Source organism: Euprymna scolopes, chromosome 32 (genome assembly GCF_053919585.1).
Source record: "Euprymna scolopes isolate OS-2025 chromosome 32, ASM5391958v1, whole genome shotgun sequence".
Lineage (NCBI taxonomy): Eukaryota > Metazoa > Mollusca > Cephalopoda > Sepiida > Sepiolidae > Euprymna > Euprymna scolopes.
In genome coordinates, this window is record NC_136513.1 from 47,717,731 (window position 1) to 47,742,803 (window position 25,073).

Below are 25,073 nucleotides of genomic sequence, written 5' to 3' on the forward strand. Positions count from 1 at the left end.
TGGGTCCAAATGTTAACATGTAATGACACTGTTGAAAAAGATTAACGACTACGTGACATGGACACACTATCGTATAACATGGTCAAACTATTTTATAACGTTTTATGACATAATCGCTTACCAAGGAGAATTTAGACAACTAAGTGTGTAGTTTAAAACTGTATGCAAAGATTGTACAAGTTAATACATGCTCTAAAAGTGAACCATCTCATTTTTATTTTCATATAACGTTAGATATCTACACAACTTGATATAGCAAGAAAACATCAACTGTTCAGTACGTACATATAACTATTGTAATGTTACTTAATTTACAAATCTACAAATTTCAATGTCACTACTTGTTGTTTTGTTAATTTTGATAAAGAAAAACACTGTGATGGGTGAATAGAAGATCATATTAAATTAATGTGTTTCTGTTTTACATTAAGGCTTTTTACCGTGAATAATATTTTGTAATTTTACATTTCAGTTTATAAATCTTAAAAGATAATTACAAGTCCTTGCACCATGGGACGTTTCGGTGTGGGGTGGGGCTGTTACATCCTGGTACAGCAACCAGCTCGCAGGTTGTTAAACAATAAAACAATAGTCACATCCCTTTTAGATCGAAGAGTTGATATGTCATCTGCTACCTCTGCTTGGCGGTTCTAGTGTCGAGTTCTCGGCAGCATTACTGGGAGGATTTCTCCATAAAATTAATTTTCTCCAGAGAACTATCTTCTGGAAAGTATACACTGTACAAAATAAGTGAACAACGGTGTTTTATATAATATATTCTTTTATTTTAACATTTAAGAAGGGAGATTTTTAAGAACTCAAGAGTTGAGGCATGCGGTTCCGATTTCAATTTTATTACCGCCGCGAAAGGTGTTCAAATTTCAAATGGTCAGCAAATCTCTCACGGTGGCAAAAAACGAGAAAGAAAAGGAGAGAAAGAAGAGAAAGAAGAAAAGAGACATACATACATATTAATATAATCCGAAGAAAGAAGGAATATGCGATTTTGACCAAAGTTAACACCTTACACAGCCTAACATCACAAGTGCATTTGAGAAGTTTTGTTACCACGCAAGCAGAAAGGTCCGATATATAAAATCAACAGTTGGTTCTTGGATCTGACAGAAGCGTGTTTGAAATGAATGTTTCTCTTGAAAGCACAATTGGACCATGGTACTTGACTTTTTCATTTTAAATTCAATCCATTATCATCGCACAGCCAGTAATGCGAGGCATATAAAATCAATAGTAGGTTCTTTGATATGACAGGGGCACGTTCGAAATTATTGTTTCTGCTTAAATCACAATTGAAGCATGATACTTTTGCATTTAAAACTTTAATTCAAGCCATCTATATATATATAAAAGCGAAAATGTATGTATGTATGTATGTATGTATGTGTGTTTGTGTGTATGTTTGTGTGTCTGCTAAAAACTTTCGACAGACACGACGAAAATTCATAAACTCGGTATCATATTGAAGCTCCATCATTCGCACGAAAATATCGTAAAATTGGCCAAAAACGTTAATTTTTTCACCCCGAAATCGACAATTTTTGACAGGGGGGTCAACAAAAACGGTCCTCTCGTGAGGACGACCGGTTCTGCGCATGAGTCAAATGACGTCATGACCTGATTTACTTTTAATAGTTGAAGAACTGACTAAATTTCATGTACGTTGCGTTAGCTCAGTTGGTTAGCGCGTTGGTTCATTATCTAAACGTTTTGGGTTCGAATCGTGGTGTGAGATGTCTTTTTTTTTCGATTTTTTTAAATTTAAATATGTAACCAGTGTTATTTAAGCCATTTTTCACGTAAGTTTCGTTTTTCTGCCTCTTTTATTTTACTTCGCTTATTCTTAGCGACACCCAAAAACATCCAGGTACCCACCGATTTTTTAAATGTTAATATCGAAACAGGCTTATTTAAGCCATTTTTCACGTGTTTTTTTTTTTTTTTTGGTTTTAACGTTCGTTTTTCTGTTTTTCTTTTTGTTTTTTCGATTTTTACATTTAACATCGTTTGTTTGCCTTACGTTAGTTTTTGTGTGTTTTTTTCGATGTTTTGATTACCCCCCCCCCCGCTTAAGTTTTAACGTTCGTTTTTATGTTTTCTTTTTTTACTTCGCTGGTCATTGACCTCATTTGCTGAATAGATTTTGCTTACGTCGTCGTCGTCGTCGTCGTCGTCGTCGTCGTCGTCGTCGTCGTCGTCGTCGTCGTCGTCGTCGTAACGCTCTACGACTTCCGCGTGAGCACCTGTCAATTTGATTCTTATTTAAATAAATTCAAACATCTTTCAGTAACTCATTCTGGCTGGCCGAACGGTTCATGTTTTTTTCACATTTTATTTTCAAACTTCGCCTCAAGGCTTCGAGTTCAATCCTACCCCCCACCGGTTTCTTACCAACTTTACCCTCACCCCCACCCGGTTTCTTTTTTATTTAACAGTACACACACCTCCAAACACCCGGGCAACGCCGGGTACCCCCGCTAGTCTATAAATATAAAGCGAAAATTTGTGTATGTATGTTTGTTTGTATGTATGTATGTATGTGTGTTTGTGTGTCTGCTAAAAACTTTCGACATACACGAAAATTCACAAACTCGGTATCATGTCGAAGCTCCATCCTTCGCTCGAAAAAAATCGAAAAATTGGCCAAAAACGTTAATTTTTTCACCCCAAAATCGACAATTTTCGACAGGGGGGTTCAACAAAAACGGCCCTCTCGTGATGACGACCCGTTCTATGCATGCGTCAGATGACGTCATGACCTGATTTACTTTAAATAGTTGAAAAACTGACAAAATTTCATGTACGTCGCGTTAGCTCAGTTGTTTAGCGCGTTAGTTCGAATCGTAGTGTGAGATGTCTTTTTTTTTCGATTTTTTAAATTTAAATATGTAACCAGTGTTATTTAAGCCATTTTTCACGTAAGTTTCGTTTTTCTGCCTCTTTTTTTTTTTTTACTTCGCTTATCCACACACCCAAAAACATCCGGGTACCCACCGATTTTTTAAATTTTAATATCGAAACAGGCTTATTTAAGCCATTTTTTTTTCGATTTTTATATCTAACATCGTTCGCTTGCCTTACGTTAGTTTTTTTTGTGTTTTTTTTCGATGTTTTGATTACCCTCCCCCCGCTTAAGTTTTAACGTTGTTTCCCTTTTTAATTCGCTCATAACAAACAAACCTGGTCATTGACCTCATTTGCTGAATAGCTATTGCTTACGTGCGTGCACCTGTTAATTTGGTTCTTACTTAAATAAATTCAAACATCTTTCAGTAACTCATTCTGGCTGGCCGATTTTATTTTCAAACTTCGCCTCACGGCATCGGGTTCGATCCTACCAACTTTTACCCCCTCCCCCGGTTTCTTTTTTATTTAACACTACACACACCTACAAACACCCGGGCAACGCCGGGTACCCCCGCTAGTTATATATATATATATATATATATATATATATATATATATATATATATATATATATATATATAGTTTTTATAAAATCAACAGTATGGTTCTAAACTGCATTGTGGACTAAGTCACCGCAGGGAATCATGTGAAGTTTTCTCCTCGTGCACCGTGATGGATCCCTGACTAGAGCAGGCAATCAATTGAGCTGATTAAAATATGGGCTATTTTATTGATTTCGATGACAATAAAGATATGAAAGTGGGAAACATTCGTTGATCATCATTCAATCCCGGGTAACGTCGGGTCTTCCTATAAGTATACCAATAATTTTAACTCTGTGTGTTATTTTTTATTTTTTTTATTTTTTCTCTCTGAAGGTGATTGCTGGCTTTTGGCTGCCATCTCATCGCTGACAATGAACCAGAAACTGCTCAACCGCGTCGTCCCGCCGAATCAGCATTTCAACATCAATTACACAGGATGCTTCCGGTTCAATCTCTGGAACCAGGGCAAATGGGTGGAGGTTCTGGTCGACGACAGATTACCCACGCAGAATGGCCGCCTCATCTATATGCACTCGGTCGAGGAAAATGAATTCTGGGGCGCACTCCTGGAAAAAGTCTACGCAAAGTAAGTGCCCTTCTCTGATTTGATTTGTAACCACTGGGGATTGGGGATGAGAATGAACCAATAAGATAGCAGAATCGTTTCATAAAATACATTGAATCGCTTTGAATTATTTAGTCATAGCTTTCTGTCTTGACACAAGAAGACCACTATGTTATGCTGATATTGACTAGATTAATTCTTTATTTGGAAAAGCTTCTCTGGCTGGATTCATGCTGCCCCTTTCTTTTTGTTGTGTAGGGGGGGGTCTTATTGGAGAAATAATGGGGACTCATAATACACGAATAACGATGGTGATGACAATACTGAGGGGAGAAGACATTTATAACAGAGGGGAATGATTCTTGGGGACTTGATATTATTAATACGTACTGGGAGATATGATGCAACAGTTCTTAACACATATAGAGGGGAGGAGATACTTCACTTATGATGGAGGAGGCACATTAAGGGGGTGATACAAGAGTTTGTTTATAGATGAATATACAAAACACGTTTACCTTTTCGGTTGTAAGGAATGACGACACGAGACAACACAGTTACAAAATATTAATGGTGATCGCTTTATATTCATCTGTCGGCCGATCGATAAAGTCAGGAATTCAAACCTGTACAACTAAATGGCCCGCTTTCCTTCTTTCGCTTCTAAGGGGCCCCCCTCTCGATCTCTCCTGATTCTCTCTAACTGACCCTGTCTCATCAATTCCCTAACTTTGAACCCATAGATTCAAGATATTGAGAAATTTCTTTTGTTTATGACGTCAGAAGTGTACTGTCGATCAACGTGACTATATCACCTTTTCTACACATGCCCGTCAAAACATACAATAAAGAATTCTCAATTCTAATTGTTTAATATCTAACCTATTTTTAAACAATATTTTTTAATTCGCATTGTCCATTCTTTTAACTGACATATTTAATATCCAGATTTCTAAAAGAATGGACAATCGACTCGTTTTCTGACATAAATAATATTTAGCTATTTAATCGAATTAACAATGGACTGCATTCCTAAGAGTTCCTATATCCACTTGCCTACATGGTTCGATTCTAGCCTTTTCCTAACATTATTTTCGCTTACCTAGTCTGCTTCTTACTTACATGAGAAGGGGGCAGCCCTTTCATGCAACATTTTCTTTCTTTTCTTTCTTTCTTTTTTTTTTGTCTTTTGTTTTTTGCTTGGGATCACTACGTAACATAATGCATGCGAAATGACATCACCGGTAAAGAAAAATAATGTATAAAACAGAGAAAGAGTACATTAGAGACGTGGATAACGTTCGCGATCACGTGCGAGGCGTGAGCGATGCTCGAGAAGACAATTTTGTGAGATATGTCACAGCGGTAACAAGAGCATGAGGAAATAATTGTTGTTGTACAACAAAAAAAGCGAGTTGAAATTCTTTTTTATTTTGTCTTCTTTACGACTGTATTCCTCCGTCATAACCTCTTTTGCATAATCACTCTTACATCGTAACCAAACAGTTCAAGGTTCACGAGCATCTGTATGTATTCATGTATTCTTCTGTCTCTCCACATCATTACCACGTCTGAATGTAAATTGCAAATTAACACATCATGATTGACAATCATTTTATGCTATAATTAACATGGAGAAGAAAAAACATGACACATTGCGATTTAAAGGTTATAAGGAGGACGGGACATTGTTATATGTTTATGCTGAAAAAACAAACTTTTTAACTTCCACTTATACTCTCCAGAAGTGAGTAACTTCCCTTGAGCTTTCTTTCTTTCATTAAATAAACTGCATTACTCTTAGTCGCTGAGTAGTTCTCAGTAAAATAACGCTTTTTCAAGCATCCCCGGACTTGGGCTATTTTTATTACAATGTTATTTTAAAAACATGCTATTTATTTTTAATTTCTGTAATTAAATAACAATATCAGCATTTTCTTTTTACATCTGAAGATTTTTTACATCTAAAGATTTATTTTACATCTGAAATCTTTTTTTACATCTGAAAAATTTCTTTTTACATCTGAAGATTTTTTTTACATCTAAAGATTTATTTTACATCTGAAATCTTTTTTTGACATCTGAAGATTTTTTACATCTAAAGATTTATTTTACATCTGAAATCTTTTTTTTACATCTGAAGATTTTTTACATCTAAAGATTTATTTTACATCTGAAATCTTTTTTACATCTGAAAATTTTTTTTTTACATCTGAAGATTGTTTTACATCTAAAGATTTTTTGTTTACATCTGAAGATTTTTTTACATCTAAAGACTTTTTTTACATCTAAAGATGTTTTTTACATCTAAGATTTTTTGCTTACATCTAAAATTTTCTTTTACATCTGAAGATTCTTTTTACATCTGAAGATTTCTTTTTACATCTAAAGATTTTTTGTTTACATCTAAAAAAATTTTTACATCCGAAGATTTTTTTTTTTACATCTAAAGACTTTTTTACATCTAAAGACTTTTTGTTTACATCTGAGGATTTTTTACATCTGATGATTTTTTTTACATCTGATGATTTTTTTTTTACACCTACAGATATTTTTAACATCTGAAAAATTCTTTTACTTCTGATTGTATAACATGATTGAACCATTTTATAAGAAGATTTTTTTAACATCTGAAGATTTTTTCGCATCTGAAGATTTTTTTTTACATCTGAGGATATTTTTTACACCTAAAGATTTATTTTACACGTGAAGATTTTTTTTTAATCTGAAGATTTTTTACATCTAAAAGTTTATTTTACATCTAAAGATTTTTTTCATCTAAAGATTTTTTTACATCTAAAGATTTTTTTACATCTAAAGGTGTTTTTACATCTAAAAACATTTTACATCTAAAGATTTTTTTACATCTAAACATTTTTTTTACATCTAAACATTTTTTTACATCTAAAGATTTTTTTCATCTAAAGATTTTTTTACATCTAAAGATTTTTTTACACCTAAAAACATTTTACATCTAAAGATTTTTTTACATCTAAAGATTTTTTTCATCTAAAGATTTTTTTACACCTAAAAACATTTTACATCTAAAGATTTTTTTCATCTAAAGATTTTTTTCATCTAAAGATTTTTTTACACCTAAAAACGTTTTACATCTAAAGATTTTTTTACATCTAAAGATTTTTTTTACATCTAAAAACATTTTACATCTAAAGATTTTTTTACATCTAAAGATTTTTTTTACATCTAAACATTTTTTTTACATCTAAAGATGTTTTTTTACGTCTGCAGATTTATTTTACATCTGAGGATTTAATTCCGTTAAAATCAGCAAAAACTGATTCCGTTTTTCTTTTTTGTTTTCGTTTTTATTCAGAGTGAATGGTTCTTATGAATCTTTGCGTGGAGGCACAACTACAGAAGCGATGGAGGATTTTACTGGAGGAATTACAGAACAAATTGACTTGAAGTCGCCACCAAATAAGTTGTTTAGTATCATGCAAAAAGCTTTCCAGAGATGTTCAATGATGGGATGTTCGCTTGATGTAAGTATATATGTATGTCATTGATTCGTTCCTGGCTTCCTTTGTTGCAGTTCTTTTTCTTCGTCGGACTAGTGGTCTCCATCAATTCGCTTTTTCGATAACTCATTTTTATATATTTTTAATATGGTAACATGTGCAATAAATACAGAGAGATAAAATACAACAAAAACAACGCTCATTACTTCTCGTTAAAGGTTAGTAGGTTCTCTTTTTTATATATAAAAGAGAAGCTATTGACCTACAAGGGGCGTGCAACAAGTAATGCCCCTGACCCACTTCCCATAGCAGTAGAGCAACAAAACTTGACGCAGTTATTAGTCTTTCTCTACATAGGAACCACCCAGAGTTATGCATTTCTCCCATCGTTTGATGCAGCTCTGGAGACCGTTTTTGTAGAACACCTCAGGTTGGTCCTCCAACCACGACGTAACTTCAGAAATCAAGGCTGCATCATCTGGAAAACGCTTTCCTTTCAAAAACAACTTCATAGCTGGGAAGAGGTGAAAGTCAGAGGGTGCAATGTCAGGAGAGTAGGGAGGATGGGGGAGGATTTCATAACCACTCGCCTGTGCTTCTGATCTGGCGACATGCGAGTTGTGCACCGTCCTGCAGGAGGAGGGTACCTTTGCTGATCTTGCCCCGCCTCTTGATTTTGATAGCTTCCCTTAATTTTCTCAAAAGTGAAGCATAAAGGCTCCTGTAATTGTGGTACCCTTTGCTAGGAAATCTGTCATCACTACTCCGTCCTGGTCCCAGAAGACTGTGAGCATGACCTTGCCAGCAAAGGGCTGCACCCTTGCCTTCTTTGGAGGTGGTGAGTCTAAGTGCTTCCACTGCATTAGCTGGGCTTTGGTCTCTGAATCATAGTGATGGACCCAGGTTTCATCCTGAGTAATCAGTCTTTTGAAAAAATTTGACTCATCTTCTTGGCACATCTTCAAATTCATTCTCGAGCACTCGACGCGTTCTCGCTTCTAGAATGGTGTGAAAACCTGGGAATCCATCTGGCAGACACCTTATGCATATGCAAATGGTCATGAATGATAGTTTCCACAGACCCTGTACTAATCTTGATATCTTGGGCTATTTGGCGAATAGTAATGTGCCGATCTTCCAAAATGGCAGCCTCAACTTGACGGACAGATGCCTCATCAATGGCAGAAGGGGGGGGGCGGCCAGGTCTGAGAGCTGTTTCCACAGACTTCCGGCCATGTTTGAATTCACGATGCCAGCGTTTTACAAGGTCATATGATGAAGCATTATCACCATAAGTTTCTTTCATTTCATCAAAAGTCTCCTGTGGTGTGCGTCATTTCAAATACAAAAACCGGATCACTGCTCGACATTCAACAGGCTCCATTTCACACCTGATTCAGTTCAAACACCTGTAAAACAGAAACCACAATTAGTTCAGAGTTGTAATTTAGCACATAACCCGTAGATATAAATCATTGCACATACAAAATTTCAGCTAGATCAGACAACTGGAAGTGGGTAAGGGGCATTACTTATTGCACGCCCCTTGTATATATATATATATATATATATATATATATATATATATATATATATGTGTGTGTGTGTGTGCGTGTGTGTGTGTGTGCGTGTGTGTGTGTGTGTGTATGAATAAAAAATCAATACGAAAAATATATAAATGTTCATATATTTTTTCTGTATTTATTTTCTGTGTGTTGACGTGTAGGAATACGAAAACAGTCTTTTGAAAAAAAAAAAGATTGTTTCCTTCAAAAGCACACAATTTCAACCGATACTTCGATCTTCCTCAGTGTGAATGATAGAAAACATGAGTGTGCGGGCAGAGTAAGCAGCGGGAGGAAGGGCACGGGTATAGCTATTAAGGTAAAGATCTATTTGAATATTTCACTTCCACCATTTTTTACTTGGAATGGTCAGCTACTTGTTTGGCCTCTATTCAAAACGAAGTCTTTCATAAAACTTTGAATTGGACACCCACGCATACCATGAACATACTCGCATATGTGAACATACATACATACATACATATATATATATATATATATATATATTTATATATATATATATATATGTATATATATACATACATATATATATATATATACATACATATGTATATATATACAAACATATATATTTACATACATATATATACATACATATATATATTCATACATATACATATATATATATATATATATATATATATATATATATATATATATATATATATATATGACAGCCCCTTCAAGAAACTCGTTTCTTATCGTTGAGCACTTTCAGTTGAATTAAGTCGGTCAATTTAGCTCTTATGCATAGATCATCGTATAACGATTAGATCACTCTGTGCCTGACGTAAAGAACATTTAAAATTAAAATGTTTAAATTCAACGTTATTTCACGCGGTTAATGGTAACCGAATGGATACGGTCTTTGCTAAGCGAGCTAGAAATGGCTTGTGTTGCCGAGTTCGAATCTGTCGACTAGTGTTAATCGTGACACCCTGCACTGAAGACTCCCGAAAGGATGAAACACTGGTGTCGGTAGGTATTTAATTATTATAGTAAAAAAAATAATTATAAATATATATATATATATATATATATATATATATATATATATATATATATATAGATAGATAGATAGATAGATAGATAGATAGATAGATAGACATACATACCTTATTAGTATTTTTTAAACTAAAATTTTAATATGTTAAATTCCGGTAATGTTCATATACCAATAATATTAAAGTCCCGATCCAGACACTGGCCGCAAGTTGGCGATCCTTGCTTTACGATATCGTAGTATTTTCGACTAATTTAAGTGATAAATGCATAGGTAAAGAAAGCAACGGTAAAAAAGTTTGGAGCTGGACTAATGTAATTTGAAAGAAACTAAAGCTAGATATATCTTTGAATATAAAAACGTGTTCGAAAAGAGAAAAACAGCTAATCAAAATCAAACATCGACTTATCAGACAAATTGTTATGAATTAAATGAAAAAATACTACAAAGTATCTTTATATATCAAAAGACCCATATCCCCAAATAAATATATGTATGACAACTTGTCTTTTCATTCTTATTATTCCATGTGAATCCAGCCGATTCCAGGTCAGATTGAAGCAAAATTATCGAATGGTTTAATTTGTGGTCATGCCTACAGTATCACGGGCCTCACTACGGTAAGGAATTTTTATATCTCATCATTAAAAGCTTAATAAGTGAATATTAATCCAACATTTTCTCATATTTATTGAAAAATAAACTAGTAAATACTGGTAAATAAACATATTAAAATATATATGTTAATAAACATATTAAAATATATATGTTAATAAACATATTAAAATATATATGTTAATAAACATATTAAAGAATATATGTAAATACACATATTGAAAATATATATATATAAATGAACATATTGAAATATATATGTAAATAAACATATTAAAATATATATGTATATATATATGCAGGCAGGTTCATGGAAAAACTGAACCAGAGCTTCATTGACAAGGAGGCCTAACTACAATGGCTTAAAAGTGACAAATTTCCATTTGATGAAGAACGATTAATTATAACTGCACAAGACTAAGGCTTACTCACTTAGGATTTTAAAAAATAGCTGGTCTACAAAAAACCGACCAATGCAAATTCTGTCACTCAGCTGTTGAAAGCCCAAGCCACCAAATGTCTGGATGCAAGATCTTTCTAGCCGATGGTCATTACACTGCTCGCCACAACAAAGTATGTAGATACTTACATTGGAAGATCTGTGGAGAGATGCAACTAGATAGGTCGTCGAACATCTGGGAACATGAACCACCACCGATAACATCAAATGGAAAAGTGACAGTGTTCTACGACAAAGACATACAGGCAGGCAGATACATAAAAGACAAGGCCATTAAGCCAGATATAGTAATATGGAACAAGCCTGAAAGGATTGCACTCATTATCGACGTCACAGTTCCAAACGACTTTGGCCTTAATAGAGCAGAACGGGAAAAGATAACAAAATATCAGGACCTAAAAAATGATCTAAAAACAACATGGTCTCTGAAAGAAATAAACATTATACCAGTTGTGACCGGAACAACTGGCCTAAAAAAAAAAGAACCTTCAAAAATACTTAGAAGCAATCCCTGGAAAACCAAGCTGTAAGGAAATACAGATAACAGCAATAAAGGGAACAGTGTCTATTCTTAAAAGAGTCCTCGGATATAAATTTAAATTATAATAGAATAAAGTGTTAGCCCCAGGAAGGAGCGCCTTGATATCTTCAAACTAACAAAAGTAAAATAAAAAAAAGAAAATACACATAGAAGAACTATATGTGAATAAATATATTAAAAATATATGTGAATAAACATATCAAAAATGTATGTAAATAAACATATTTAAAATATATGTAAATAAAAATATTAAATATATATGTAAATAAACATATTAAAATATATGTAAATAAACATATTAACAATATATGTGAATAAACATATTAAAAATGTATGTAAATAAACATATTAAAATATATGTCAATAAACATATTAAAAATGTATGTAAATAAACATATTAAAATATATGTCAATAAACATATTAAAAATATATGTAAATAAACATATCAAAAATATATGTAAATAAAACTATTAAAAATATATGTAAATAAACATATTATAAAATATATGTAAATAAACTTATTAGAAATATATGTAAATAAACATATTAAAAATATATGTAAATAAACATATTAAAAATATATGTGAATAAACATATTAAAAATGTATGTAAATAAACATATTAAAAATATATGTGAATAAACATATTAAAAATATATGTAAATAAACATATCAAAAATATATGTAAATAAAACTATTAAAAATATATGTACATAAACATATTAAAAATATATGTAAATAAACATATTAAAAATATATGTAAATAAACATATTAAAAATATATGTACATAAACATATTAAAAATATATGTGAATAAACATATTAAAAATGTATGTAAATAAACATATTAAAAATATATGTAAATAAACATATTAAAAATGTATGTAAATAAACATATTAAAAATATATGTAAATAAACATATTAAAAATATATGTAAATAAACATATTAAAAATATATGTAAATAAACATATTAAAAATGCATGTAAATAAACATATCAAAAATATATGTAAATAAACATATTAAAAATATATGTAAATAAACAGAGTAAAATATATGTAAATAATCATATTAAAAAAATATGTAAATAAAAATTAAAAATATATGTAAATAAACATATTAAAAATATATATAAAAAACATATTAAAAATGTATGTAAATAAACCTATTAAAAATATATGCAAATAAACATATTAAAAAATATACGTAAATAAACATATTAAAAAATATATGTAAATAAACATATTCAAAAATATGCGTAAATAAACATATTAAAAATTTATGTAAATAAACATATTAAATATATATGTAAATAAACATAATAAAAATATATATAAATAAACATATTAAACATATATGTAAATAAACATATTAAAATGTATGTAAATAAGCATATTAAAAATGGATATAAATAAACATATTAAAAATGTGTGTGAATAAACATATTTTAAAAATATATGTAAATATGAATATTTTTAGAATATTTTTATAAACATTTTTTGTTAAAAAATATATAAATAGATATTTTTTTTTGTTCAGAAATATTTTAATTTGTTATATTTAAAAACGCTTTTTTTTGTCAAAAAATTGTGATAATTTCGTCGAAAACATATTTACATTTTATAAAGAGAATTAAATGAAGGAACTTGTTCATTAAAAAAATATTGGTTTTGCAATAAAGTCGATAGAACGTCTTAGAAAATATTGAAATCTGAATCACATAAATATGTTTGATTATTTTTTTGTTGTTTTAATGAATATTTTTACAGTTGCCGTATGTTGTTTTTTTTTTTATTTTAAAATATGATTGTTTTTAAGTCCAATTTAATTACTGTATCGTTTGGTCATTAGAATAATTTCATAAAACTGTTTTATGTTATAATATTCTTTTAAGAAAAAAATTTTATAAGCTAAGTTTTAATGTAAGTTGCCAAAAACTGACGATATGTTGTCTGCAAATGTTCTTATATAAATTCTTAAGCAGATTGAACAATCAATTCTAAACAATTTACGAGTTATTAAAATTCAAACAAAAAAAAATTTTTAATAGATTTTTAAAAAATTTGTATCTCATGAATAATTTCGAGTTTTTATTTTTTTAACGACGAAATAAATGTTTGCCATTTGAGTTTGTATTAATTATTTTTCTTTTTTAATATGTATAAGTTTTTATAACTAGAAAAACCTAAAAAATAATATTAAGAGCATTAGTTGGTAAAGGTAATTAATGTTAAAAAAAAGTTTTGAGCTGAACTAAGCGTTAATTGAAAGAAATTAAAGCAGAATACATTTTATTTATATAAAACAAACATAGTCCAAAAAATATATTAAAAAATAGTTAGTCAGAATCAAATATTGATTTTTCAGATTAATTGCTAAAAATTCAAAAACTCCTACAAGATAGCTTGTATATTAGAAGATTAATATTCCTAATTAAAAAAATATATATTGAAAATTTGTTATTTTTTATATTAATTACTTTCTTTCTTTTTTTCTTTCGTGAAAGTTGGATGCCAGGGTAAGTAGAATCAGTTTTTTTTTTCTTCTCTCAATTTTTTTTTTTTTTTTTTTTACAAGGGTGTCACCACTTAAAACTATATTTCACGTACAAAGTGTTTTAATGCGATAAATCGAAGTTATTCAACTTGAGAAATTTTATTATAAAAAGCTGCAAATTTCAAATCTATAAAAGCTTATTTTAATTGTAAGCAAAATATTTAAGCACATGTAAAAACAAAAATGATTTCAAAAGAGGGGATTTGGAACCGTTGTTTTTTCATAATGCATAATATAATAAATTCCGTAGTATTTTTATCCATAAGGTTATTTCTTCTTTATTGTATTTTTTTGCTTCCCCACCAAAGCAAATTAGGCACAAGGCCGTTTTTTAATGTGGGGTCAAAACTAGCTCCCCTAAAAGTAGGCAAAAAGGGGGCACTCTGGTTACCAAAAATAATAATTGTCCCAGTATAGAGGGTTTCCCCTCCATTGACTAGTACAAATTATCTTAAGTGCAGCATCTGCAGAACAGATGGTATTTATTTGCTCCCTCACCAAGCAAATTAGGCACAAGGCCGATTTTTAATGTGAGGAGTGAAGGGAGGGGGAAGGGAAAAAGGGGACCAGCTCCCGAGAGGTGGGAAATGGGAGCTGGTTAAAGGTCAGGCATGTGGGGTTGCCCCCACATCTGGTCTTTGCTAGTCATAGCTTGCAGTATCTGCCGGAACAGATACTACACTTTGATCCTGGCCCGAAGGCCAAGATGTATTTATTTGCTTCCCCACTGAGCAAATTAGGCACAAGGCCGTTTTTTAATGTGGAGAGAGAGGTGGGGGGAAGGGGACCAGCTCCCGATGGGTGGGAAATGGGAGCTGGATAGTGACAATTGGTATGAAGGGTTGGTGTTTATTTGCTCCCCCACCAAGCAAATTAGGCACAAGGCCGATTTTTAATGTGAGGAGTGAAGGGGAAATGAGGATCAACTCCCCGGGGAGTAGGGGAGCTGGATAGTGACAATTGGTATGAAGGGTTGCCCCTACATTCACCAAGGTCTGATATGTGGGATTGCTCCCACATATGGTCTTTGCTTGCAGTATCTGCCGGAACAGATACTACACTTTGAGATATTAAATTTTTTATTCACAGGAAAAAAATACAATTGGGAAAATGAACAAAAAACTTAGGCACAAGGCCAACTCAAAAAGAAGGGGGGATGGTGAAGTTGGTTGATCCATCACGTCTCTGTTGTAAATCTTAAATGATTTTTCTCTCGGCCAGCATCTTTTATCATGGTTACCCCTTTAAATTTGTATTTATGTGTGTGTGGTGGGAGGGGAGTGCCTACTTAAGCCCAATTTTAAAACATTTTTTATTTATATCAAAAAGTACAAAAAAGATAACAATCTTAATAAAATTTCATTTGTGTCGAGGGACTTGGGGGGGGAAAAAAAAAATAAATAAAACAGACTCTAAATGGAGTGGAGAGGGGTTGTGTCCTAAATAGGGGAGGAAAGAAAAAATTGGCAGTGAGGGCGGGGAGGGGTGTTAGTGTTTGATTTAATTTCCTCCAAACTGGGTTGAATTTCGAGAGGAAGGGCGGGCAAAAGAAAAAATTGTTGTTTTTGGAGGCTGGGGATCTTGAAGGCTTTCTAATAAGGGAAACAAGATTTATTTGGCTGGTTGAGAGGCTGAAGGAAGTAGAATTGGAAAGGGGCTGGGTCCGACAGAAACCCTAGAACCACGCGATCCACACCTAGGCGGGAAACACGTATTCAAATTTGGCCCCTCTTCGTACACACAGACTTGCTAACTGTATCCATCTTTAAAAAGCCACGCGATGCAGCCTTCTTCTGTCACATCTGATCTTTACCCGTAGTTGGTGTTTAAAGAAAGCGATCAGATCCTGATCAGAAAAAGGCAGCACCCACCCGGCCATCTTGTAGTCTCAACGTCCAAATCACCATTCTTGCCACGGCCAGGATTGCGATGTAGACCATTTGTCTCTCCCGGTCCCACGGTGGCCTCACGTTGTCCACTACGTTTGATACAGTAATCAGGCGAGGATGCTCGGGGTCGATGCAAGCCGTCACCTCGCCAACATACGACCAGTACTGGCGGAGTTCGCGGCAATCGAAAAATGCGTGATCAGTTGTTTCTGCGGCCATCGTCCCCTAACGGGGACAGGCAGGCGACTCCAAAAAAACTTATTGTATTGTATATTGTTTAGGGGAAGTGCATTTCGGGCCAATCGCCAGGTCAGAGAGAACTCTAAATTGTTCAGATGACTCGAACCTGGCGGATCTCACTCTGCTGCCAACCCAAATGCACACATAGTGAATCGTCAGCGGCCCCCCTCACTAGATCCCTGTGGAGTTCCTTACGGGTGGCAGTCACAAGGTCGCTGGACACTGGTAGTCGTTTTAGCGCGGCTCGGCACTCTTTCAGGAAGGCTGAATCTCCCCGCGGCCTGTGACGACTTTCAATAGCGGAGTCGAGAATGAGGTCGGGAAAGGCTGCAGTGATCGCGGGGTGCCACGGTTGATCGTCTTGAAGGTAGTGACTAAGGAAGGCCAGCCTCTCGGCGTCTCGATGACACCTCAAGTCCGGCATTCCCAAACCTCCCTCACACGGACGTTGAATACAGACCTGTCTGCTTACCCAGTGTCTTCCTCTGTCCCAAAGGAGCGAGGACAAGAGTTTGATGAGAGCTGTTAGGTGTTGTGCAGGCAGAGGAAGTATGGCCAGTCGGTAAAGGATAAGAGGGAAGACGTATGTGGCACACGCCTCAGCTCTACCCTTTAAGGAAAGTTTCCTAGGAAGCCACGCGTCGACCGCAGCTGCCACCTTTGACCGTACTTCCGACCAATTCTTATCAAGCTGGAGACCCGGTCCGAACCACACGCCGAGGATCCGAATCAGGCCATCCATCCAGCTGAAGGGCGCCGGGAGGTTTGCTTGCCACTCCAGGCGCCCAACCGCAGTCCAACCAACTTGCTGCAGTTTATCTTGGCCCCCATGATTCTTTGGTACTGTGCAAGCGCCTCTGACATGATCTCAATGTCTCTGAAGCCCGACACAAAGACCGTGACATCATCGGTGAATGCAGATACCTTGGCAGCTGAGCCGCCAGGCAGAGCCATTCCGCACAGGGCCGAATTTGTCTCCCCACGTCTCAGCTTGCGGAGCAGAGGCTCCAAGGCCAGGATGTAAAGCAGGGGCGACAGCGGACAACCCTGACGAACCGACCAAGAGATAACAAAGGGTTTCGTACACTTTGATCCCGGCCCGAAGGCCAAGAACAACAGAGAAAAGGCAAGCCTCTTTTCTATTTATTTCTTCTTTATTACTGATTTCTTTTGTTTGTGCATATAAATGAATACGAATATATATGTGTTATAGAATAAAGACAAGAAAAGAAGTCTCATTATTTAAAAGCAACTTTTATTCGTTATCTTCGTTAATAAGAATATAGGAGAGAAACGGGTCATTAGCTGAAAGCATTCTTGTGTAGATATGTTGCAGTGGGTTTAACAACCAGTTATAAAAACCAGTTGACCGTACAACTAAAATATTAAGACACCAAAAAGGCAAAAAGAAAAGAACAGCAAAGCAAAATGAAAATGACAAAAAGGCTAAAAAAGTTAAAAAATGACGAATCGCCCTTTATTTAAGAAAACGAAATAAACAAGAATAGTAAGTTGCTGGGGGCTGCAAGTCGTGCTGGGAGACTGTAGGAAGGTATGACAGGTGCTGGAAGAGTGCAGCAGGCGCTTGAAGACTGTGGAGGGGGGGGGGATGCAGGAGGCGCCGGTAGAGTGTAAGATGATGTGACAGGAGCTGGAGATACCAAGGGCTGGAAGATTGGAGGAGGCACCCAGGGCTGGTAGGCTTCAGGAGGGAGCTGGGGACCGCTGGTTGAAGGGAGGGAGGTTTCAGGAAGCAGACAGGTAGTAGTAGTCGCATGGTAGTAGCTTGTGGATCGCATAAGAATAGTTTGAGAGCCCTGACAAGGGCTGTTTAAACTGCTGCTGGAAACTCCTCGGCTGGTTGGCTCGACTGGGAACGTTACTGTCGCATCTTGGGATACTCCTTCGACACATACCGGTCTCAGAGAGAAAACAAATGAATAGGAAATCTCCACCGAATCGAACACAAACAAACGAATTCCACGTGTAAATTGACTGCGTTTATGCTCGATCCAGTTCGAAATCACAGTCTCTGCTACTTATTTTCATGGAGAAAATGTTGAAATTAGATTTACTTCACCTCAGTTCGACTATTTGCTATCAGGCGGTGTATATAAGATTGTTCCCAAATTAAAAAAAAATGGCCAGCGTAGCAAAATATAAACCACGATGTAAGCGCACCGCACCGTGAGAGATGTGTAGATAAAAAATTAGACAGGCTTGTTAAAGGAGAACAGTGTTCTCTGTTCATGCACGCTTGTATCTATAGTAATCGCGGGAAGAGTTTCTGATGTGGAGATGTAGATTAGACAAGCTGGTTTAATAAGAAGGAAAGAGAAAAATGTCAGTGGATACGTGTTGAAGTTAGTAGTTAAGGACAAAAGATTAGAGAGTCCTACCGGCGTGAAAGTTGTGATGTCCTTTCGTAAACATTACGTTAATAGAAGGGAGATAACCGAATGGTACAGGAGTTACGGCCCCTGGACCATCAAGGTTCTGAATTCTCTATGAGACACGTGTTTTTTTTTCTTTTTTTTTTCTCTCTTCTAATCTACATTCATCTCAGCATGCCGTCTGTGATAATAATCGATATTTAGCTCCAATCTCTCGTCCCCCCCCACCTCGCCAATCTTTCACGACAAACACCTGTCTAGCTAAAAACACTATCAATAAGTTTTCCCATTCTTTATCTGTGCCTAAATCAAAACGTAGATTCCATGAACAAAGTTCTTTCTTAGAAGTGCACGTCTGTAGAACACTCTTCCGTTTGCCTGTTTCCCACCTAACTACAACTTGGATGTCTTCAAGTCCAACATAAACAAATTTCTGATAAACCACCCCCTTAAGTAAGACACTTTATCAAATCTCCATTTGATTACTGTACACGCAATAACCCTGATCCCTGAGTGGCTCCCGGGCCTTAATAAGTGGTGACTACCATGTATAAAAAAAAGAAGCTAATATCGATTACCTATCGGCTAAACATCACAGAAGTCCATGTTTGAAAATAGACATGTTGACTTGTTTGTATTCACGCTAGTCCCGGGCCCAAAAGGGCCATGGCGAGGTTGCGCTCCCACAGAGAGGTGTACTTCAGCAAGAGCCGGGAAGAAAGAAAGAGAGAGAGAGAGAGAGAGAGAGAGAGAGAGAGACTCGGTCACATGACTGGGAGCAAGCTTCTGATTGGATAAGCCAGGAAGAAAGTGGATTCCAAATCTCTAGCTGCAAGAATTTGCTCCTGCTTGTGTTTGTTGCAATCTTCATCTGCTACAGTGCGCTATAGTTTGCGACCGAGAATTCCCTTTATATTAAAAAAAAGGAAAGAAAGAAAATAAAGAAAAATCTTCATGATGTATGTACCTGTGAGGAAATGTAAATATCATATTCCAAAAATCACGTAAACTGATTGAGTAGTTTTATTTTTTTATAAAGAAAATCATGTTTAAACAATTAGGGGGGGTTCGTAGATAATTACAGCATAAATCTCGAATTAATTAGAATTCATTATTGAGATGATAATTATTTATTAATTTTATTTATTGCGGACTATTAACCTCATCTTTTTAAGTTGTTGTTGTTTCACAACATTTCGGCCAACTATTCCTCTGGCCTTCGTCAGGTGATAAGCGCGATGGGATAGGAACTCTGAATCTCCTAACTGCATTCTCAGCAATTACTGCTAAATCATTAAATAATATATATACCATTCGGTACGGGCCTGACCATGGAAGATCAAATAATAAATAAACTTTGATTCATAAGACCAAAAATCCAACATCGCTCGCCCTTCAGGGCCCGTGGCGCAGTGAATAGACATTGAATCTATACGGTTTTAGGTGAGAATTGTCTGAAGATAGCGGTTTCAATCCTACCCAAATCCAGCCAGAGGCTTACATGGCCAAAAATGTGGTGAAACGACAACAACTATGGATGGCAGTAATTGCTGAGAATGCAGTTAGGAGATTTGGAGCTCCTATCCCGTCGCGGTTATCACCTGACAAAGGCCAGAGGAATAGCTTGCTGAAACGTCATGAAACAACAACTAATAAAGATGAGGCTAATAGTTCGCAATGAATAAAAAAAAATCTCGAAATTTGACTGATTGGGTTGTCTTCCTTTGTTTTTATTTATTTATTTTCTTAGATTGTTTTCGAAATGGCTGACAAGACGGCCAACTCTTCAGTTACTCATAAAATTAGATTTTCTTATTTAAAAATAAAACAATGATCAATTTACGTGATTTTTGGAATATGATCCTTTTGTTTCGTCACAGGTACTACATCATACAGATTTTTCTTTATTTTTTCATATTTTAATAGAAAGGAAATTCTGGGCACAAACCGAATTGTATTTTATTTTCATTTTGCTTTCTCAACTCGTATAAAATAATTTTTTTTTCGTCCAAAACTAAAAAAAATAATCCTATCATATTTACAATACTCTTCTATATTGTAGAGTGGACTCAATACTCCCAGTATTAATGGCAAAATCCCCATGGTAAGAGTTCGTAACCCTTGGGGAGAGAGTGAATGGAATGGACCATGGTGTGACAAGTAAGTTCTTCGATAAGGGAGGCAATCAACAAAATTGTCCATAGTCCACAAGTTGTCCCCCTTTTTTTACTTTTATTATTTTTATTTTTTCAGAAATTACATGTATTTTTATTACGATGCTATTTTTATCCCTGTCGATTCATATATTAAGGATATAAATCGTCAGAAATGAAAATAACATCATAATAAAAACACGTTATTTTTGAGACAAAAAAAAAAAAAAAAAAAAAGAAAGGAAAACGATAAAGGGAGATAATTCGTGGACTGTAAACAATTTTGAAGGATTTTGTAATAATTTTTAGTATTTATGAATTTTTAGATTTGGAGATAATTTTTTTATTTTTTTATTTTTGAAGAATTTCATGCGGAACAAGAGAAAACTCTTTAAACCGTTCCTAAAGTTTTTCACAGAATTTCTTCGAAAATGAATGAAATTCATTTTTTTAATGTATCTTTTGTTAAATTGTTAGGTGACCGTACAAAAATAGTAACAAACCCCTCTTTTCATGTTAAGAACGGGTTTCTAAATAATAAGATTATAATTTCAACAGGGTCTGTATTCCTTTTTTGCAATGTTAAATGCTACATTTTTGTATTATTACCAAAATCGAAAATAATTTAACTAATTTTTGTTACTCGGCTTATTATTCAATCTCTTAATTTAGTAATTAATAATAATAATAATAATAATAATAATAATAATAATAATAATAATAATAATAATAATAATAATAATAATAATAATAAAAATATGCTGTCTTATTGTGTTAATTTAGTGATTGCTTTGTCTTTTAGAAATAAGTTAAACGAATAAGTTACACGAAACAACTCTTTGAATTGTCTCCTCTTGTTTCAAGAGGAATTCTTTAAAAATGAAAACGAAAATATATTTCAAACCTAAAATGCATAAAAGCTATTTTTTTTATTTAAAACAAATTTTTATTAACATTTTTTTTTTTTTTTAAATATTTATATTTCTTTTATTTCGTTTTTTTTTTTTTTAATTATTTGGAAATTTTAAATACACTTGTCATACATCTGTACTTGCTTATCAAAAATGATGAAAGGGAGGTTTATATATATATATATATATATATATATATATATATATATATATATATATATATATATATATATATATATATATATAAAGAGGTGAAAGACGAAAAACAAAAAGAAAGGAAATTTGAGTATTTCCCTTTTTCTAGTGTTTCCTAGACTCGCAGTAACAGAAAATGGCTGAAGTACGATGAAGTAAATTAAAGCTCAATGTATATCTATCTATATATCTATAAAAGTGAGAATTTGTGTGTGTGTGCGCGTGTGTGTGTGTATGTGTGTGTGAGAACACTCCTCAACCTATGTACTCAACGAATTTTTGATCTCTAGACTTTAAGTTTGGTATATAGAGTATACAGACATATGGAAAACATTTTAATCGGTTTTCATCCGGAAAAAAGACTGCTAGTTGGTCAAAATTGGCAATATGGTACGTGGAGGTGATTGGATTTTTATCTGTTTCCAGCTGTTTCACGAATGCATATGTGCAGTCATGAAACATGACAGTTTCCGTATGTTAAGTATATGTTGGTTTGAAAACACTATTTAAAGATCATGTCAAGCTGGTCTAATGATTATAATACTTGACTCGCTATCTTTAGACTTTGGTTTCGCTTTCAGCTCAAGTTTTTTTTTTTTTTTTTTTTTACTTACAAGAAGTGCACTGTTTAGAAAAAATATGATACTCATATGCACATGTTTCTGTTTCTTTACGTTTTTCTTACTTCATTTTTTTTTTAAGGATTTTAACGTTACGTTTAATACCGGGCAACGCTGGGGTTGGGCACATCTAGTATTTTATAAAATCACGATTCAGCCATGTATAAACCATTGTTGTCACATCTAGGCACTAACTTCTCCCTCTTGGGCATTGAGTGTTTTTCTATCATCATTGATCTAAGGGGGATAACTCCATTTTACTAAGAGATTCGTCCATTTTATCCTAAGAGAATTTAGGACGCTGAAAGAACACGACTTGGAAGAATTGTAAAAGAAAGAAACTAGTACTTACAAAAAAAATGAATAAATATCAAGTTTGAAAAAAAAACAAAAAAAAAAAAAATTAAAACATTGCAAAAGAAAAAAAAACTGTGATTATTCGTTTTTTAATGTAACAAATTAATTAACACGAAAATAACACAAAAATGTAGGCTTTAACATCACAGAAAAGAAATTGAATGCAACAATAGTTGCAACGAAATTGAAGGTTTTATTAAAGACTAGCAGGGGAGAGGGGTGCCCGGCCTTGTCTTGTCGTAAAAATCGCTTAAATATATTTCTATTCATGCAGATTTCGTATTTATTATTAGAGTCGATTTTCTATTGAATGGTACCTGTTAAAAGTTGGGGGGAAAATGACTTGAGTGTCATCAGCTAGAAACAAAGCTAAAACATCTGGTGCTCCAGCCGTTTTCCCTACTGTTTGAGCTATCGACAGATAGCTAAGAAAGATTTAAAATTAAACCACTTCAAACTATGAATGAATTTGCGCATGTGCAAAAGTAATAGAAATATGTTGCAAGTTGAAATGAACATTTTGCATATCAACTTGCTGACATATTTCTCTACACGTTATTTATTCATCCAAACAAAGATTTTACTCGTTATATACTATACTTTGGTGTATAATTACTATTTATTGTTAATTTCAGTGTTATGTGACCAATAGTTTAAGAGTTTATCGGTTAAATATTTGCACACATACATACATACATACATACATATACGGTTTTATTTATATAGAAACTGTGACGCGATTACTTTTTTTATTTCAACTATTTTTATTAAGAAAAATAAATACTCAGTTTCTTTTTAACATAAAAAAAAGAATGAAAACATTTTTATTCAAAAATGTTAAGGGATTTTAAAAAAATATAATATTAAGCATTACATTAAGAAAAAGTAGTTGCAACTTCCTTTTCTTTTTAGTTTTAGCGTTCTAAATTCTCATATGTAAAAAATATGAACGAATCTTTTAGTAAAATGGAGTTGTCCCCCTTAGATCAATGAAAAGCATCGAACAGGGCGCAAAATAAGAACCTCTAATCTCATAGATCCTGCACTGTCTACCAAGCTCTAGTCTCTGTCCCATCGCTGCAATGTTGCTTCCATGTGTTTGTTTTACATGTACTTTAATGGATGTGCTCCAATTAGCTTCACTAAAATTCTTGACAAGAAAACACTTCTGATCCACCCGACTAGCAACAAAACGCCACCACTTCACTGCAGAGTTCTCGATATGATGGAAAACATTTATGATGGAAAACATTTATTCTAATCACTTCTTTCTTTAGGCGGCTTTCTTTTGGAATTTCCTTCCGACCCTTTGTTTTTCCAAGTGTACCAATGGTGCAGAAATTTAAATGTAATATGAACAAGCATCTTGCTGCACAACTACCCACTAATAAATCTGGACTATATCACAGAAGGAAGACTTGGTGTACCTGAAGTATGTGACTGGTGAGCCATGGGCATCATGAACTACAACATGCAAAAAATATTCCATGTCATTCTTTTCTTGCATAGTTTTGAAAATAAATACAAATTAAACTTTGAGCCAGTTAAAAATAGGCAAACGTTATAGACCGTTGAGACACTCTTAGTTCATTGCAGTTTGTCATAAGAAATGTCCACACAAAATTTCAGCCAGATCAGCCCAGTAGTTTCCAAGAAAACTTCTAGAGTAAATGTGGTATTGTGGTGATTAATTCCTAGTTATCCCTAACTGTGCATTGAATGGATACCATAATACTTAATCGTTACATTTTATCATAAGAAATGTCCACACAAAATTTCAGCCGGATCAGCCCATTAGTTTCCAAGAAAACTTCTAGAGTAAATGTGGTATTGTGGTGATTAATTCCTATTAATCCCTAACTGTGCATTGAATGGATACCATAATACTTAATCGTTACATTTTATCATAAGAAATGTCCACACAAAATTTCAGCCAGATCGGACCAGTAGTTTCTGATAAATGTGAAACTGACAGCCAGAAAGACAGACAAAGAGAAATTTAGAAGATACAGTTGAATCTTGCGGATTTTATTAATAACCGTC

At 33.8% G+C, this 25,073-nt stretch overlaps 1 protein-coding gene across 2 annotated transcripts in view; it reads left to right on the forward strand.

The window, feature by feature from the left end:
* LOC145256320 (calpain-B-like) overlaps positions 1-25,073 on the forward strand; it is a 206,845-nt gene that overhangs the window by 75,370 nt on the left and 106,402 nt on the right. The window contains exons 4-8 of one of the 2 annotated variants that reach the window (XM_080115052.1): positions 3,801-4,053; positions 7,367-7,535; positions 10,640-10,720; positions 14,223-14,234; positions 20,857-20,954. In XM_080115052.1, the coding sequence (XP_079971178.1) occupies positions 3,801-4,053; positions 7,367-7,535; positions 10,640-10,720; positions 14,223-14,234; positions 20,857-20,954 (613 nt within the window). The remainder of the gene's footprint in view (positions 1-3,800; positions 4,054-7,366; positions 7,536-10,639; positions 10,721-14,222; positions 14,235-20,856; positions 20,955-25,073) is intronic. The other variant, XM_080115053.1, reaches the window with a different exon arrangement.